Source organism: Daldinia decipiens, assembly GCF_022478715.1.
Source record: "Daldinia decipiens strain CBS 113046 unplaced genomic scaffold F4813scaffold_32, whole genome shotgun sequence".
NCBI classification, from domain to species: Eukaryota; Fungi; Ascomycota; class Sordariomycetes; order Xylariales; family Hypoxylaceae; genus Daldinia; species Daldinia decipiens.
In genome coordinates this window covers 196,603-213,978 of record NW_026054575.1, presented here as the reverse complement: position 1 = coordinate 213,978, position 17,376 = coordinate 196,603, and the positions used below count along the sequence as shown (strand labels likewise).

Below are 17,376 nucleotides of genomic sequence, written 5' to 3'. Positions count from 1 at the left end.
GTGACAAGTAATGTTGTTCCGGACTTGAAATACATGTTTGTGGTATTGCTCTTAGACTCGAAGCTCTAACCTAACCTAGGTTATCAAATATTGTTATTAAATATTAGATGCAGAGTTGACTGATGACTGAATTATATGATAATATGATTGATATCCAAACAATATCTTCAACGAGAAACTTAACTTATATTTATAGTCGCCATCGGTAGTTAATAGACCTGAGCAGCGCCACCGCAATGGGTGTTGTTGCTTCCCGTCTCTACGGGCGCAGTTCGCTTGCCCTATGTCACAAGGAAGACGGCCTTAGAATCCCCCACAGCCGATGGGCGGTGAAGTATCTAGGTATACTTGATACGAGGTTCAAGCTGAAGAGCGAGGTCCTGAAGAGTACGACGGCCCAATGATCATCGAGATGAGATTGCCTTATGATCCACTCCTCCGATGCTGACAGTAAGCTACCGAGCCCGATGGTTGGATCATGATTTGCCATGGCAGCGTGGTTGCCGAACCGAAGATCCTACCTACTTTGTAGTCTAGCTGTCTGGATATCTGGCAACTGTATCTGCCCATCATAAGAAAGTATCATGACATGGTTCACGCTGCGTTGTTCATGGCTGTCACGTAATTCCAACCAATAGGGATGACTTTTCACATAAGGCTGCATCTCGAACGACCAGAAAGAATATGCCAGAAATAACTCGAATACATAGCTGGAGAATACTGTACCGTATAAGCCTAATGGCGAGTTAGGATGGTTCTCGGATAAGTTACAACTACGTCTTTGGCGAACGCATCTCGCTTACAGCCACACCGAAATGATTACCTTTAGCGACAGATGTATTTTAGGTATATACGAGCATGCGCCGCAGCGCACGGAGCCGCCATTGACGAGAACACGCCCGCTTACCAATAATTTCTCTAATACCATGTGCTATAGAGCCCAAGGTGTCTGAGTGGCACAGGGCTATATGTTAGTGAATTGCTCGCATCGAATTCAAGAAGCAAATCAATCAAAGGGTATCATTCATTCATAAAACGTAACGTAACCAACGGCCAAAAATGACCGGCATGATAACAATCCATAAACGAGACGTGTCATCCTTAGTCGATGAACTCCCCTAAACCTCCTCGTCGGATAAGGACGTAGCCGCCTCTTCGTCGATTGCTTCGCCCTCAACTAGGTTACGACCGTCGTTTCTAGCCGCTAGGACCCGGGCATATTTGTTATCAGGTCTTGAACCGGCGTACATGCTAGGAGTCATGAGCACTGGCGGGGCACTCGCTTCTTGACTGGTATATGTAGCCTTTAAATACGCTAGTTGCTTGCCCGCGATATACCACACAAATTTCGGGAATTTGCTGTAGTACATCTTAAAGGCAAACGATGCCTTTAGTAGATCCCAGCTCGAAAAGCCGATCCTAGCTTGGCCTTCTTGTAATAGTAGAGATCTGACCGTCTCTGACTTCACTTTGTCTGTCGGTTCGATTTCTTGCCATTTGTCATAAATACCGGCAAGCTTGGCGTCCCATTCGCCGCGAGACTTCGGCCATTCTTGGGCAACGGCATCAATATCCCTCCTGAGCTTTTCTAGAATCCTTTCCCAAGTCTGCTTTTTTACGGCCTCTTTACGCTCGTTGAATGGTCTTTGGAGCTTTTCATAATATTGATAATACCTTACGAGGTCCTTATCAAAATTCTCTGCTTGATTAAGAGATTCATAGAATGTCTTTAGCTCTCTCTCGACTATAGGCTGACCAACGCAAAATTTCACGTAGTCGATTATATGTGTGGGCCTGCCTTGACCACTCCAGTTATTCTTCTTGTACTGGGGATCTGGTGGGTCGATTTTGCTCAGGTTTTTGCGCAGCCGGGCCCAGTCTTGGTCCGTGAAGATAATGCCTTGCTTGGCCCGGTCTACTAAATTGCTAATAAGCGTGCTCAAGAGGATCGCGGGTTCGTCTTGGACTGAATTTCGGGCGTAGCATAACTTGTCTTTGTAGTTCGTGCACATGCCAAGCAGGTTCTGTTCCAAGTTGAACTTAAATGCTCTTAGAAGAAACTCTGAGGTAATATCATCGGTTGCCACAAGTTCGTTATACTTTAGGGTCTCCTTGCGTATGACGCCTTGCTTGAATAGGTCTGGGGCGTTAGGCATGTCTGCGTTACGAAAGTTATTCACTATTGTCGGTTCCCAACATACCCAGGCAATATCGCCATCGTAATCACCACCAGAGAGCTTATCTGCAAGGGGTATGTCACCCTTTGTCGAGAAAATGATGACGTCTTTCAACGAGCCTAACTCGGGTTTGAAAACTGCTTTGACTCTTTGGATATCGCTGGGATAATGCGCAGGTGTACGAGCAACTAGGACGTCAAATCCATGGAGGAAGGTTTCGGAAAACCCGGACTGTTCGTCGGTAAATTTGGAGGAGAATCCAAGGTGAACTTCATCTTCCTCCAAAATCCCGAGGAAATCAACAACCATATATGCGTAAGTAGAACGCCCAACTCTTACATTGAGCCGCTCTTGGAGTTCCTGGCATTTTTCCATTCGTAACTTCCAAGCAATGTCGCTCAGAAACTTCAGTTTAGTGGGGTCAAACCCGCTATCTAGAAGAAAGGCCATAATATCCTCTCGGCTATTTGGGAGACCAGCCGTGAACGGCACCTGGCAATGTTTTGTACGCTCCGCCCGACGGCTTGACGGGGAGTTTTCGTGGACCCAGAGTCTAAACTGGGTAGGGCTCTGCATAGCGGCCTTTTGGGCATCGAGGTCTCTCATGAGGCTGTCTCTCATGAAGTTTCCAACCTGGATCTTCATTTGAGCTGCATTGATGGCCCGGTCTTCAAGAATAGGCAGAAACTGTAAATTGAGATCGGCAGATTTAAGCTCTCTGGATTCGTTGCGAACCTCGAAAGTCCGGTGATCGTCCTCGATGTAATCGCATTTCCACTTACGCTGAGACGGAGCTGTTTCTATCCATATCGCATCACTGGTATCATTGGTATCTCGGAGCCAAACACCTTTTGCACTGCCGAATCGGCCTTGAAAAGCTGCTGGTACATCTTGCAAACCCATCATATCACGTACGGCTCGCGCAAGGCCATAAGACATACGGGCAATGCCGTCATTCATAACCTTTTTGGCGGGTGATAAGATGTCATTGGGTCGGTGTCGAATCTGTTCGGGCTGGACAATAATAGTCGGATGCGTACGACTTAGACCTAAATGCTCTTAGTAATGTTTTGATACGAAGCTATAGATGTTGACTGATCATACCTAGCGCGATACGTGAAAAGAGCTTCAGTACTGACTGGTCCTGATTATTGGGGGTTTGTAAGAGCCACTCGATAAGATCTCCTCGTCTCATCTTGCTATGCATTCCCCCTGGCTCACCCTTTGGTGAACAATGTTCTTCTGCTCCTAGACGGCGAAAATCGTTACCGTCTTCAGCGAAAAGGTATATCCGCTCTTGATGTATTGTTTTCGACTGAGGCCCCAGGGTGTTCTCGTTAGTAATCTTTTTGGGCAAGGCTGATTTGAGATAGAACGGGGCCCATACGCGGCCAAGCAGCACGTGCGATCCATTGACTAGCCACTGCTGGATACTCTCTATAGCGGATTCACCGAAGTTTCTTACATCCTGGGAACCTAGAGATGGTATCACAAGTTCAAGGAAACGGTCTGATCCAAATCTACGACTTAGACGATGAGGGAGATCCAACTTTAGAGGATTAAGCCTAAGAAGGAACAAAGGCCCATTTTTTGACGTATTCGCCGTGAGCGAGGCGGTAAGCACAACCGCTTGATCTCTAGTACCGAATTTATCATTTAGGGCGGCAGTCCAGGCTTCAGGTCGGGACTTTTCAGGAAAGGACTTGCCACGGAATACAGGTAAAGCTTGAAGCCTCGCCCATAGTGTCCTTTGGTCAGTCCATGCTGGATCGTATTCAATACGCAGGTCCTGCACTTGTACGTCACAGTGAAGAGCAATTCGTAGAATTTCCCAGCGAACCACGAACGGGGCACGATCATAGTGATCGGGGAGGTGGGCTAGCAGGGGTTAACTGTAATTCTATTTCAAGAGGAGGCAATGCTTACCCCAAACATCATGAAGCCGATGCTCAAGTTCTTGGCTACCTCCATGTACCACGGGTGGTGGCATATTCCTTGGTTTTTTATTGTTAGGAGAGAGCGGAGAGGGAACTCTGGGAGGCGCCGGGTGCTGAATGGCTGCAGGTGGAGAAGCTGGACGCAAATAAGGGGAAGGCTGAGAAGGGGCAACAGAATCTGTGGCCTCTTGCTCCGAATAGCTGAAGTCGGAATACGTCGACGATCTGTCTCTGAGAAGCTCACTCACATTCTGCTGAAGTAGTTGATGGTGGCGATCGAAAGAGATTTGGAGGGCACGTTCGGTGCTGGAAGACGGCGCCAAGGAATTCGAATCAGACCCGATTACTCGCGATGACGGAAACTTCATACTCCCTGGGTTGCTCGCAATTACAGTGGTTTGGGTCTCCTGAGAGACTGGAAAGGGTTGATGTTCGCCATGATCTGAGAACACTCGAGACGCAAATGTTGACCTACTTGTATCCACGGTAACGTCTACCCGGTAAGGGTCTCTACTTCGGCTTAATTTTGCATTACTCGGCGCTTGGATCGACGATACTTGGCTAGGTACGGGACTAGCTGTGAGTACGCGACCCCTATCAAGAGCAGAAAGCATAGTAGGTGGCCGTTCGTCATCAGGATCACATTCTGTGTCGACGGATGAACGTCGTGACACGTCCAGCGAGCCAATGTCATCCAGAATTGCCCCAAGTAGCTCTAGCAATTGACAACGCTCAGGCTCAGTGGTAGCCCGAGGGAGTTGGCTAGGGAAAGGGATAACCCCAGGTTCCGCATGTGGTTTTTTTATCCACTTGCTGTGAATCTCTTTCGCCCCCTGGGCAAACAAGTCCTGTATCACCACATGCTTTCCCTTGAAGTATTGAACTTTGAGGAGTTCATAATATCTTAATTCTGGATAATATGGCAAAGACCGTTTTTTCTGCGGAGACAAGTCTGGAGGAGCTCGCCTCAAATTGAGGTTATACGTATTAGAAAATTCGAGAAACCAAATGTCAAACTCAGCAACGTTAAGCTGTTTTTTAGATGGCGTAACTGGGTATGGAGAGATTGGTTCAAGTCGCGGGTGCGGAGCCATATTACTGCATATATTGCCTTACGACTCGGCACGACTCGGCAACCCAAACAGACGGGACAAGCTGACAGGACAGGTTCCACGGATGTAACTGAGAGGCTAAAGTGAAGGGCTAGTTAGGCAGGTCATATTAGCTTTTAGGCCAATCAGTGCCATTTACCATCACACAAATTGCGTACGTACAACACACTAGGTTATAGGTTAGACGGTAGCGAAGAGGCACAGGCAGCAGGGAAACTGTCAGTGATCTTTACCAAATCCCGAATCTCCACTGCGGAGGATAGTTTCATGTATAACAACCGACTCTGACTCAGTTCGATTGGATGTCGACCACACGATCGTTAAGTGTGGGGGGAGCTAAGGATAAAGTAGAGTAAGACACATCAAATCGATTGGTAGTAAAGCGATCGTAATAACGAGAAGTGTTGGTAAGGTTGGTAAGGTCGGTAAGGATGTTCTAATGACGCAAAACCGAGCCAAAAAGGTCTAGGGAAGCTTAGAAAAGTTTAGGGAAGCACGTTTTTGGTGTTGGATAAGGCAGATAGGCAGATGGGCAGATGGGCAGATAGGTAAGCCCTTGCCAAAAGAGAAAGTGGATTTGGAGGTCCATAATGCTAGATCTTAAAGGTTGCGGGATGGCCCGAGCTCTTCAAGTGGATATGTAGGTACCCAATTTATTTGCCCTTGCTGGCCTTGTTAGGCTTGTGCGGCCTAAAGGCGGGGAACTGCGTGCGGGGTTCTACCATAAATGACAGCTGCAATACCTAGACTTAGGTACCTATGGTAGGCTCGGAAAGTTCGGAGTGTTTGGAAGGCTTGGCAGGCTAAGGCACTTCTATTCACAAATCGCAAAGATTATTCTAACGACTTTTGCCCCGCTCCGTCAAAATGGCGGTCCAGAGGATCTTCGGTCTTCGGTATTTTTTCTCGTCTTATTGTTCTTTCGATTTACGATCACCATCGATCGCGTAAGGCTGGCCGACCCTGCCAACCTGCTTGCTTGTTTAACATTACCTTTCAACCATTCAGCCATTCTGCGCTAACTACCTACGTATCCCTGATCGGCTACTATTTCCGAATTGCATTTTCTATTCATCTATTGGTAGCCTTGGCTTTTTTTTGGGGCGAGGCGGAAAGCTCCCAGTCCCAAACCAAAGCCCGAAGAAGTTCCAAGTCCAAGTCCAAGTCCAAGTCCAAGTCCAAGCCTTAGGTAGCTTGAGCCTTTGCGAGGCGGGGTCTTGTCTCATAGGTAGACAATCGGAATCATCGCTCATGTCATCAGAGCAAGACATCAATCAGGTCCCTATTCAGGACCTGACCCCAGAACAAGCTAGTCATATTATCCACTCTCACCGTAAAGTACGATATGGTATGTTAATTCATCCCACGCTTGTTGTTCCGCTGCATCGGGCTACATCTGCAGAGTCTATAACTGCAGAACCTATACTTTCACGTTAACTTACGACCACTTTCTAGGTACGGCATGTTGGCCATGCAGGTGTGTCGCGACTAAACAACTCGATCTACCCTCGTTGTATTATAGGTGAATATGTAAACTAAATATCTATCTAGGCAGCGGAAGGTGAAATGCGACAACAAGCAACCATGTGAAAATTGTGTCAAGAGGGAGCATCCGCAGCTATGCTCTTATAAACCCAATCGTTCGAGCGCCTCTAAGCAGGCCTCCATCTCGGTCGAGGGTAACCAGGGGAGAAAAAGACCTCATTCTCCCGTCGATAGTATCAACAATGATCAGGGTAGTGACCATCAACCTGAGGGTTGGGCTCAAACAATAGGTATGCTCTATCAAGTATCTAAGGTATCTAAACGTGCTGACCGGCGTATATCGGAAGATGAACCCGAGCCTGTAGAGATGACACGCTACGTTGGCCAAAATAGTATTCCTGCGTTATTGCGAGATCAGCCGTCCCCGATAGATACCAAAGATGGGGTTGACATTCGTCGTGATATGCGCCCAATCCTCGGGCTCGACAACTCTGCGCCGTTCCCGCTAATGTCCTTGAAGCACCTTGACCGACTAACACAAGACATATTCTCCGAGCTTCCTTCAGATCGAGAAGTAATGATGTAAGTAGTGAAAGCAAATTACTAGCCGGATTGTTACTGGCTCTCGAAAATAGTACACTAACACATCGATAACATAGTCTTTTCAGAGCTTATAAAGAGATTGCGCACCCATTTTGGGGATTTGTCATTGACATCGACGATTTAGAATCTCGCATTATGATCTATCTCGAAGAACGAGCTAAAAATGCTAGGGAACATAGCAAATCAAGCCGGCGTGTCTCCGCATCGTGGCTGGCTATCCTCTTTTCTGTAATGGCCGTCGGTTCACAATACCGCGATTCGCCATACCACATTCGGACGAGAGATGCCCAGAGATATGTTCAGATATCCTTCCACTTCCTTAGGCTTGGGAACTTTTTATTGCGGTATGCCAGAAGTCAATTAAATATACTCTTGTTCGATCTAACCATCTTTATAATAGACCCAACCTAGATTCTATCCAAGCGCTCCTGCTGACGGGATTCTGTCTTCTGAACGACATGAAAGCCGAGGCTTCGTGGGCCTTGATCGGGATGACGTGCCGATTAGCACAATCACTTGGTCTTCATCGGGCTATTGCACAAGACGAGTCCAGCTCGGTTGAGTTATCGTTGAAAACATACGCGCGGAGAAAGTTATGGTAGGAATAATCCAAGGACTCATTAAGTCTAGCCACTAATATAACCTAGGTGGACTTGTGTGTGGCATGATACGTTGACATCGTTGTCTTTCGACCGGTAATAAATCCTAATCCGCTATAGTCTAACCGCGTCGCTTATAGTTGTTATAGTCCTAATATGACCAACATTCAATGCTGTCCGATTCCGTTGTCGCCTAGCTCTAACATAGAGGGGTTGTCGTATCTTGAAGCGATGTACACCTTGTGCGAATTAATCTCGCAACAACTCAACCCAGACGCTACTGCAGACTACTCGTACGAAACGATCCTCGAGAATTGCCGGGCTATCGAATCCATCCGAGAAAGGGTTTTCCCCCAGTTACGCAGCAAAGAAGCTTGCAAGAGTGTGGTTGATAAATTACAGCACTACGCCATACGCTTGCACACTGCCTTCGTGGTATCTGTGTGTTGTCGTCCCGCTCTCCGTCGAGATTGTACTAGGCTAGAGGCTGTCGAGAAAAAGGCCTTGGCCGATAAATGCAAGGATAATCTAACAGAGACTGTACGAATGTTTCTATCGATGCACCAATTATCGTTCATCCCGACTCGGAGTTGGGCATTCACATATCACGGACTTTCTTCCGCTGTTCTCCTTGGCATATTATGTGAGACGAAGCAGGATCCCGAAGTTCGTCGGCTCCAAGGGGATCTGATCTCAGCTCTATCAGCTGCGGCGGCAAAGGAGCAGACAAGCCCTGCCCCAGAGCACATTCCTAAGATCGACAGGGATATTGAACTATCAGGCCCCCTCTCGAGAGCGTTGACGGCACTGAAGAACATATACGACTATGGATCCTTACACGGAGCATCTGGTATCAAGAGCGAGAGCGCATCTGGGGCTCGCACGCCGACTGGAGCAGCAATTCCCCAAGGGCTTCAAACTATGAATCAACAGTTCCGCATACAGCCCGGATTCGACAGACACCAGGATGCTGCTCTTGCTATGGCGGAGTTGCAGAATGGAAACAACATCCCAGATTTCTCAACGTGAGTTGTTTATCGCTTTCACTAAACAAGTTACTGACTGATTAGTAGGACGATGCCGTATCAACCATCAATCCAACAGCCGGTTGGAATGCCAGACATGAACCAACTAGACCCTACGTCCCTGGCGCCCATGGACCTTTATGACTCAATATTCTGGGGTAAGTAGTCAAATCTATTTTCCCCTCCTTCATAGGTTACCTAATTACCCTCAACAGAATCACCAGATCCCTTTTATACCGGAGTTGATATGAACTTCGACTTCCTCCCGCAAGCTCCCCCCGGACAATCGCAACAACAATTCTACTTTTAGATTTATGTGGTGAGTCATGGCGACCAGTAAGTTGGACGATCGGACGATTTATGTGTTATACTATACTATTTATATTCTTCCATGTCGAACCTGGGATTATGGTTCACAAAAGTTTGTCTTGACCATGGGTTAGCGAGGAAACTCTACTGGTGTCTATCGGAGTTTGTCGGATATCATGACCAGAATCAACGGATATTTACTGGTCTCTTTTATCTGTAAACATGTGCATATTATGGTTTCAGATATCCTTGTTTATCTAGGCGTCTATATCTATTACCACTGTGGAATCGATCAACAGGCATAAATTTGTTAGTTGCCTCTTGGACAAACGATATTAGTTTATTTTCTCTTTGCTATGCTGGCTTTGATCTAGATAGAGGTGCCCCTGGGCCGGATCTAATGTCTATGATAACACGTCTAGTACGACCTTGCACATCTCTACACACCTCTCTTCCTCTAACCTCTGCGCTACCAGCTGCAAGCTTACGGGCATTCCATGCACTGCTTCGGGATTATCTACTCGATAGTCAATAATGAGGCCCATTTAATAAGTAGTCGGAGGTACGAATATCAGTACTTACATTCGGCCTGGGTAACCTTGTCTAAATCCGAAAGGGGTTTGTATGTATCGCCTAACACAACATCCACAGCCTTGTCGACGGTCACGCTCGTAGGAAAGGAGATGCAGGAATAGTCTAGCACGTTGTAGACGCCAGTGTAGCCAACTAAACAGACAGTAAGCTCTCCATCGCTGCCCTGATAGAAACGAGTAGCCGCCTATTCCTTGTCAAGGAGATTTAGGGGACTTACCATATCTGACTTTGCCGTTCTCAACAGTGCTATACGGCGTCGTGGGACATAGGATCGCATCGATACCTGCGCTCAACCACCGATCAAGGTACCTCTTCTGAAACTGTTGACGCTCGAGGTGCAGATCCCAGTACTCGAGCCCGCCTAGCTCCCGCGCATTGGCGTACATCTCCATTTCGGGTCGTAGCGGCTCCCCCGTCCTCTCTAGTTCCCGCTTGATCGCTTTACCACCATCCGCCAAAAACATGCGGATTAGCAGTTCGGTGCCTTGTGCCTGGTCCTCGGGCGACCACTCCACCATCTCGTGCCCGGCTGCCTCGAGCTTCGCCACCGCGTGTCGCAGCGCTCGCGTCACGGGCGGCGTGGGCACTACCGTGCCGTCGTGCCACATGACGCCGATTTTCAGCTTCTGCGGCAGCGATACGGCTCGCCAGGGGATGGGCAGACATCGCGGGTCGACGCGCCAGGGCTCGGCATCGACGACGGTCTTGGAGTAGAGCTCGAGGTCGGCGAGGGTGCGCGTCAAGGGCCCGTTGACGGACTGCACGGCCTCCTGCCCCGGCATGCCGGAGCGGCAGCGCAGCGTCGGGAACCGGCCGAAACTGGGCCGCAGCGTGAAGATGCCCGCGCAGGCGGCGGGGATGCGCAGCGAACCGCCTATGTCGGTTCCGACGCCCAGCGGGCTCCCCTTGAAGACGATGAGCGCGCTCTCGCCGCCGGAGCTGCCGCCGCTCGTTAGCTTGCGGTTTCGCGGGTTGACGGTGCGGCCGAAGACGTTGTTGACGGACTCGGCGATCATCATGGCCGTGGGCACGTTCGTCTTGACGTAGAAGACGGCGCCGGCCTCGCGCAGGAGGTCCGCTAGCACGGCGTCGTATGCCGCCGGGTCGCCGACGTGCGATGCGAAGCCGACGGTTGCGTCTAGGCCTGTTAGGTTGAAGTTATCCTTGAGCGAGACGGGTAGGCCGTGCAGAGGCCCGATTGGTTTGCCCGTCTGCGCCAAGTGCTCGTCCAGCTTCTTCGCCGTCTCGAGAGCTCGGTCGAAACACGTCTCGGAAAGACAGTTGATCAGCTGGTGCGCCGCAGCGGCGCGTTTGCAGAAAGCACGCGTGACGGCTTCGGACGTTAGCTCCCCGGATGCGAGCTTCGGCAGTAGTTGCACAGCTGTCTGGTTCGTGATAGCCAGCTCGTCGGCCGTGAACCATCCCGAGGCCTCGGGGAAGCCGGTGACGTCGTCCTGGTCGGCGGGCGGGAGGAGATGGCTCGGGATGCGCCATTCTTGGGGTATAGAGTTCGCCAGCTCCTGGCGCTTCTTGGCGGCGAGTTCTTCCCAGTTTCCTTTCGACATGTTTGCTGTTATAATCTTGTAGGGTCTATAATGTTTCCCTTCTGGCCTTCTATAGGAAGAATGTCTAGCGTAATGATACAAAACTAAAACTGTAGATAAAGTAGCTAAAGTTAGTTATTAACCAGCAATGGAGGTCTTGCTTATTTTATACAGCCCTGGGCTTTGAGAGAGCTACCCGTACTAGGAGGCCCTTTCCCCGTAGCAGTTACTAGAGGACGACGGTTGGATTTTAGATCACTTACAAGTTTGGCGTAGAAACAGTGGAAAGCTGTGTTATATCCTGGATCTGTGGTAGTGACCCCTGGTTTAGAACTTTAGGGAGTAAGTAACCTATCTTATTATGGAAAATGCGAAGTCTAGCATATATCGAGTGACTGTCTAAGAGCGGATGTTCGATGGCGATTTACTTATTATAACATAACGTAGTTTATATTATGTACGAGATACACCTATGACCTCAACGTTATACATTATACGGCAGAAGTTGGAAATATAGGTTGCTGCTTAACTCGAATCCCACTCGAACGCATCCGATATCGTTGGTATTGTCATATTGTCACCCAACTCCGTCTGCGCTAATACGACCCGAGCTGAAACCCGTCTTCTCCGCCTGTGAAGCTTTAGTTTTCTCTTTTTCTTTCGACGACAGCGAAAAAGGAAAGATAACATCCGACGTCTATCGGATCTTCTGGCTATCTTCCCCAAATCCCCCCCAAAAAACAATAGCGGAGCGCCATTATCTCCAAGATAGACAATCCAGTAAGTCGTAACTAAGCCCCAACCCCTCACGAATAGCAAGTCGAGGCGAGGAGAAAAAGACGCCGAGCCAAGATTTATCTTCTTTAACCCCTGAAGCGCTCGGTTCCTATGACCTATGGACCTATCTCTTATCTCGAGCTTCCCCGCAAATTCCAGATTCCAGTATCATGGATCCTAACCCCTAGCTTACCCGATGTAGTCTGTATCTAACCTAGCAAATCTCTCCAGGAACAAGCATCTCGGCCAACGCAGATAACTTATCATCGTAGCGCGTTCTCGCTGGCTCGATCAGGTTTGGTACGCGGGTATGTATACATATCTTACGTAGGTGTATATATATATAACATGGCGGTCGCTGCTTATTACCGCGACATATTAACCTGAAAACAAAGGAAAGGGAGAAAAAAGGTCTTGCTGCTGTGGAACCGCAATCCTCGCGGTTTTGTTTAATTTCTCTTTTGATTGGACGGGAAAGACCCAAAACTCGAAAAATGGCGACGACAGCGACGACGACGACGACAGCGACGAGGTCTAGGCTGCGGGAGTATTTCCATACCGAGTATCAACCTGGAGAGCAGAAACTCGTGCAAAAGATCGATTTCTTCATCTTGACCTTTTGCTGTTTGAGTTACTTCACCAATTATGTATGTATTGGCAATAACCCCTATCCTCCCTTGTCCAGCACTATTACGATCTTCCTTGATGTTGGAAAGAGGTCCTGGTTGATTGTACTGCTTGATTAATTAAAACATATAAATGCAGCTAGATCGCTCCAACCTCAGCAATGCCTACGTCTCGGGTATGAAAGAGGATCTGGGCTTCGTAGGCGACCAGCTGAACCAGATCAACACCTGCTTCACCGTCGGCTACGTGATCGGCCAGATCCCTGCCAATCTATCGCTGCACTATATCAAACCGCGATATTTCTTCCCGGCCTGCATGTTCATCTGGGCTTGCTTGACCATGGTCACGGCCTCGGTGCACAACCCGCAGAGCATCATGGCCATCCGCTTTTTCCAGGGCATAGTCGAGGCTACTACCTTCGTCGGCACCCACTACATCCTCGGGTCCTGGTACACGGAGCGCGAGCTGGGGAAGCGCTCTGGCATATTCACTGCCTCTGGCCTGGCTGGGACTATGATTGGAGGCTTTATCCAGACGGGCATTCACTCCAGTCTGGACGGTAGAAACGGCCTCCGTGGATGGCGCTGGTTGTTCATTATAGATGGCATCGTAAGTCTTAACTTTTCTCTATGCTTCATTATTTTATTAGCTGTTTTTCAACTTTATTTTATTTAGAAGTGCTGTTTATCTTGTTTCTTGGGCCCCTGATTCGTGTGTGTTTGGTATTAAAGGGAGATAGGGAGATAGGGAGATGGGAACGCGAGCATGCAAGGTGTTGATGCGTATTTCTAGATCACGTTGCCAGTCGCACTCTACGGTTTCGTCTTCTTCCCAGATACGCCATCAACAACTGAGGCTTTCTACCTTACCGAATCCGAGAAGGCTTTGGCCGTATCTCGCGTGCCACCGGTAGAAGATCGATCGCCAATATCTTGGGCCTTCTTCAAAAACTCCTTCTCGTCTTGGTTCTTCTGGGGGTTCGTTGTGCTCTGGATCATTGCTGGCGAGACCGAATCTTTCAGCTCAAATTCTCTGCTGGCCTTGTACATGAAGAGCCACCCGACGACGAAATATACGGTCCCTCAGCTGAACAACTACCCTAGCGGTGTGCCTGCTATTGGTATTATATCAACCTTGTTCTGGGCAACGCTTACAGACTACCTTAATGGGAAGCGTTATCTTGTCGGTTATTTCATTGGCATCACAGGCGTGGCTACTTCTGCCATAATCCTAGCCGCTTCCAAAGACCCGACGAGTTCGGCATCGACTTCTATGGTGTTTGGTGCTTATTACTGGGCGGGCGCCGTGTATGCCTGCCAGGCTACCTTCTTCGCCTGGGCCAACGATGCTCTCCGCTACGAGGATCAAATGTTCCGAGCTGTTGTTCTGGCTGGTATGAACCTGGGAAGCAACGCTGTGAACGCCTGGTGGAGCATTGTCTTTTACGGAGCGTCGATGGCACCGTGGTTCACTGTAAGTCCTTACACTACTTACAACATTTCGAAATTGTTGAAGACTTGTCACACTAACCACTCTGCAGAGGGGAATGTGGGCTATGATTGCCGTGTCTATCTTGTTAGCACTCTGGACTGCCGGGCTGTCTTACACGACTGCCAAACATGAAAGGATACGGAAAGCGGAATTCGAGCAATCTGGTGCCGATGGCCGCAAAAGTGTTACCGAATATGCATGATACTTACGGCCGAGGGCGTCTCGAGAGGCTCGGTACTTAATAATAGTAAGATGGAGTGTTACTACTACTACTACTACTACTACTACTACTACTACTACTGTTACCATTAGCGCTCAGGATTAATGGGACCACGATTTAGGAAACCGAAGACATGATAGGGCGAAGGCTCATTATTAAAAGAAATGACAGTTAATCTGACAGACCTCGAAGAAAGTCCCAGTTTTTATTGTTTCTTGAGCATATGCCCAGGGTATTGATACGGCCACAAAATATTCGAATTGGCGATGCTTGATTATCGAGGATAAATCAGTTCGACTACACAACCCGACGACTCGTTGGTAAGTAGCGTGGCTTTCTTATGTTTCGACCTAAGACCTCCTAAGCACTTCACGTCCTGATACTTTACCTTGGGATTGTATAGTGCCCAACGGAGTATGTTATCGTTGTTGAGCTTGGCTTCGTATGTGACACAAGTTCCTCCGGCAAACGCGGTATTGGGTTCCTCTTCTACCACCAGTGAGAACTTGATCTAAGATGTGGTATGCCTAATACCTACCTTACTTCGGACAGCGGCGCAAAATATGCCTTTTTACATTTTATCCCGCACAGATGCGCATGATACATAAGAGTAAAATAGACCACCTAGTATGCCACCTAGTATGGATGAATATATTTCTCACTAGCGCCGGTATATTCGGGTTGCTTATGATTCGGTAGAGATATCGATGTATACTAAATTAGGAAAACACGACAGTTGTAGCGGAGGAATGATATAGGATATAGGGTATAACGTATGATAATCTTTCGGTGTATCTGCGCGCGCTCGCTTTCTAATCCGCCGCTCAGCGGACTCAAGCCTAAACTAAGGGGCCAATTTTCCGATCGTAAACGAATGAAGATATCTCGTTTATACTTGAGGGATCTCGATCGAGGCACGCTCTTTATGATTCGAAGAGGGATTGGAGTCGAGGCGAGCTGCTGTGCACATCTACGGCTTCTATTTCTTTTTTTCCTCCTATTGCTGTTAGCGACGGTTACAAACCCGACCTACCCCCACCAGTACTTATCTGTGAATGTCATTCCTGTGTTGCTATTCAATTATCTACGTTTTATTCCTGCGTGAAGGGCTCGGCAATACCTATCGGTGATGGGTTCGACAGCGTTGGACGAAGCAAGGAGCTCGATTCGGCAGCTCTGCGGCGCGTTACGGCTTTATCGAGTTGATACGCAAGTCATCCTTCTTAATACAAAATCCTCTTTGCCTAGGCTATGAGTCATTGCGTCCTGGTTCTTTCTCGGGCAGACAGGTGTTGCATGCGGCGAACTCGGTTGGTATTGGGATGGTCGTCTTAGTTGTACAGGACACGAGGTTCGCTCTTTGGAAGGGGGGCGCTGGTCGACGTAAATATTAGACGAAAATCCTGGTTCGGAGGAGGTTCCGAGACGACTTTGATTGTCGTGTCGGATTTCGATAGGGGGGTACGGATGCGGAAGGCCACGGTAAGATGTGAGTGGTGGCGGAGAGGCCTGCAAGGTGTGAACAAGATACTTATCAGTGGCGGCTTCGTCTGCTTTTGGGACGCTCTAGTGAAGGAGGACCGCGTCTGGGCGGCATGTAGCCCCCTCCCCCCCAAGCTTACGGGAGTAGAGTAACCCCCTTCCTTCCCCTGGAACCTTGGACGCAATGATATGCCTTCTTGGATGCGGGTTGATCTCCGCAACCATAAGACGGCGCTAAGTGGCGGGAGCCAACGTATCTGCCTAAGGTACTAAAGAAGTAATATATGTCTAAAGGTGGGAATAGTGATATGTACCTATATATGTAATAGATAGAGCCCGGCAACGTTTGCCCGCAAATACCAGGGGTCCCGTTTTACCCCCCTGGACTATCTCATAGCAACTTGTAAGTGCTACTGGTGAGATGTTCTATCAACTATACTAGTCATGACAAACAGATGGCAAATATATACATGCTACTACATACGTAAGATATTATCAACTGCTACGTAATATCCTTTTGCATTGCACAATGTCAAACTCGATCTCTTGATTTTACATAGAATCTCGTCGGGCGTCATGCGACAAAGTTATCATAGGCTTTCGCCACCATTTACATGCATTTATGCACGATATTATTATATGCGTAATTACATGATAATGAGTTATTGAGGTTACATGCAACGGGCTACCTACCTAGGTAAGGTACCTAAGGTAGGTACCTACATAGGTCGTTACCTATGTAGGTTCCATACACCCGTAGCATGTTGCATGTATGTAGGTATTTGGACTAGGTAGCGCTGAGCATAACACCTTAAGAGTCGATGACACCTCGAACCAGAGCTTTTAATTTTAAACTTGTCCCTAAACACCAACAAAGTCGTCAACAAAGTCATCCACTCGACAACATCAAACCGTACGAAGGAAGACGCGGTTTTGATTATAAGTACCGCAGAGCTACCTCACATTATTTCTACAGGCAAGAAATCAGAAGCGTGTCTCTACCTGGGTTAGTATGCGCTCAACCCCCCTAAAACCGAGATCGAGTCTCGGCAGAGACATAACGTTTGGAACGGGGAAGAGTACCCAGAATTAATATCTAGAGTAGCCGATACATATGTGTATATCACATACATACCTAGGTATGTAACAAACAAGCACAATCATGTCACTTCACCTTCGAAACAAACGCCAACGAGGAAAACAAATAGCTGCCTGGGTAAGGTCACTTCTTAGCGAAGTTTGACAAGAGACGCTTTTTTCTTTCTTTTTTTTTTTTTTTTGGGGGGGGGGGGGGGGGGGGGGGGGGGGGAGAAAAAAAAAAAAAAAAAAAAAGAAAAAAAAAGAAAATTAAAAAAAAAAAAAAAAAACAAAAATTTTAAAAAAAAAAAATATAA

At 48.1% G+C, this 17,376-nt stretch overlaps 4 protein-coding genes across 4 annotated transcripts; 2 read left to right on the top strand and 2 right to left on the bottom strand.

Annotated features, from left to right (window-relative positions):
- Positions 1-1,118: 1,118 nt before the first annotated feature.
- On the bottom strand, positions 1,119-5,208 carry F4813DRAFT_392059 (RNA dependent RNA polymerase-domain-containing protein; the record flags this gene model as incomplete). The annotated part of the gene is made up of 3 exons (XM_049247238.1): positions 1,119-3,226; positions 3,282-4,055; positions 4,104-5,208. The coding sequence occupies 3 exons, from the start codon at positions 5,206-5,208 to the stop codon at positions 1,119-1,121; spliced, it is 3,987 nt and encodes a 1,328-aa protein (XP_049097034.1).
- A 1,155-nt stretch (positions 5,209-6,363) lies between these two features.
- Positions 6,364-9,496, top strand: F4813DRAFT_188490 (fungal-specific transcription factor domain-containing protein). The gene is made up of 10 exons (XM_049239398.1): positions 6,364-6,574; positions 6,682-6,703; positions 6,778-7,001; positions 7,059-7,293; positions 7,371-7,658; positions 7,715-7,912; positions 7,962-8,009; positions 8,063-8,938; positions 8,987-9,096; positions 9,154-9,496. The coding sequence occupies exons 1-10, from the start codon at positions 6,478-6,480 to the stop codon at positions 9,246-9,248; spliced, it is 2,193 nt and encodes a 730-aa protein (XP_049097033.1). The 5' UTR covers positions 6,364-6,477; the 3' UTR covers positions 9,249-9,496.
- On the bottom strand, positions 9,297-11,734 carry F4813DRAFT_188503 (amidase). Its single transcript, XM_049239399.1, has 4 exons — positions 11,649-11,734; positions 10,059-11,495; positions 9,830-9,973; positions 9,297-9,764 (listed from the first exon to the last, which is right to left on the bottom strand). The coding sequence occupies exons 2-4, from the start codon at positions 11,404-11,406 to the stop codon at positions 9,652-9,654; spliced, it is 1,605 nt and encodes a 534-aa protein (XP_049097032.1). The 5' UTR covers positions 11,407-11,495; positions 11,649-11,734; the 3' UTR covers positions 9,297-9,651.
- Positions 11,735-12,332: 598 nt separating this feature from the next.
- F4813DRAFT_188766 (MFS general substrate transporter) lies at positions 12,333-14,920 on the top strand. Its single transcript, XM_049239400.1, has 6 exons — positions 12,333-12,489; positions 12,558-12,809; positions 12,928-13,398; positions 13,582-14,262; positions 14,330-14,820; positions 14,904-14,920. Exons 2-5 carry the CDS (start codon positions 12,657-12,659, stop codon positions 14,480-14,482), a joined length of 1,458 nt encoding a protein of 485 aa, XP_049097031.1. The 5' UTR covers positions 12,333-12,489; positions 12,558-12,656; the 3' UTR covers positions 14,483-14,820; positions 14,904-14,920.
- The last annotated feature ends 2,456 nt before the right edge of the window (positions 14,921-17,376 follow it).

Excerpts from the sequence above, each read along its gene's own strand:
- F4813DRAFT_188503 (XM_049239399.1), bottom strand. The coding sequence starts at position 11,406 with ATGTCGAAAGGAAACTGGGAAGAACTCGCCGCCAAGAAGCGCCAGGAG. Across the intron at positions 9,974-10,058 it reads GAACGGCAAAGTCAGATATG|TTGGCTACACTGGCGTCTAC; the intron begins GTAAGTCCCCTA and ends CTGTCTGTTTAG. Across the intron at positions 9,765-9,829 it reads CAAGGTTACCCAGGCCGAAT|ATAATCCCGAAGCAGTGCAT; the intron begins GTAAGTACTGAT and ends ACTATCGAGTAG.
- F4813DRAFT_188490 (XM_049239398.1), top strand. The coding sequence starts at position 6,478 with ATGTCATCAGAGCAAGACATCAATCAGGTCCCTATTCAGGACCTGACC. Across the intron at positions 6,704-6,777 it reads ACGGCATGTTGGCCATGCAG|GCAGCGGAAGGTGAAATGCG; the intron begins GTGTGTCGCGAC and ends ATATCTATCTAG. Across the intron at positions 9,097-9,153 it reads TTATGACTCAATATTCTGGG|AATCACCAGATCCCTTTTAT; the intron begins GTAAGTAGTCAA and ends TACCCTCAACAG.
- F4813DRAFT_188766 (XM_049239400.1), top strand. The coding sequence starts at position 12,657 with ATGGCGACGACAGCGACGACGACGACGACAGCGACGAGGTCTAGGCTG. Across the intron at positions 13,399-13,581 it reads TGTTCATTATAGATGGCATC|ATCACGTTGCCAGTCGCACT; the intron begins GTAAGTCTTAAC and ends GCGTATTTCTAG. Across the intron at positions 14,263-14,329 it reads CGATGGCACCGTGGTTCACT|AGGGGAATGTGGGCTATGAT; the intron begins GTAAGTCCTTAC and ends ACCACTCTGCAG.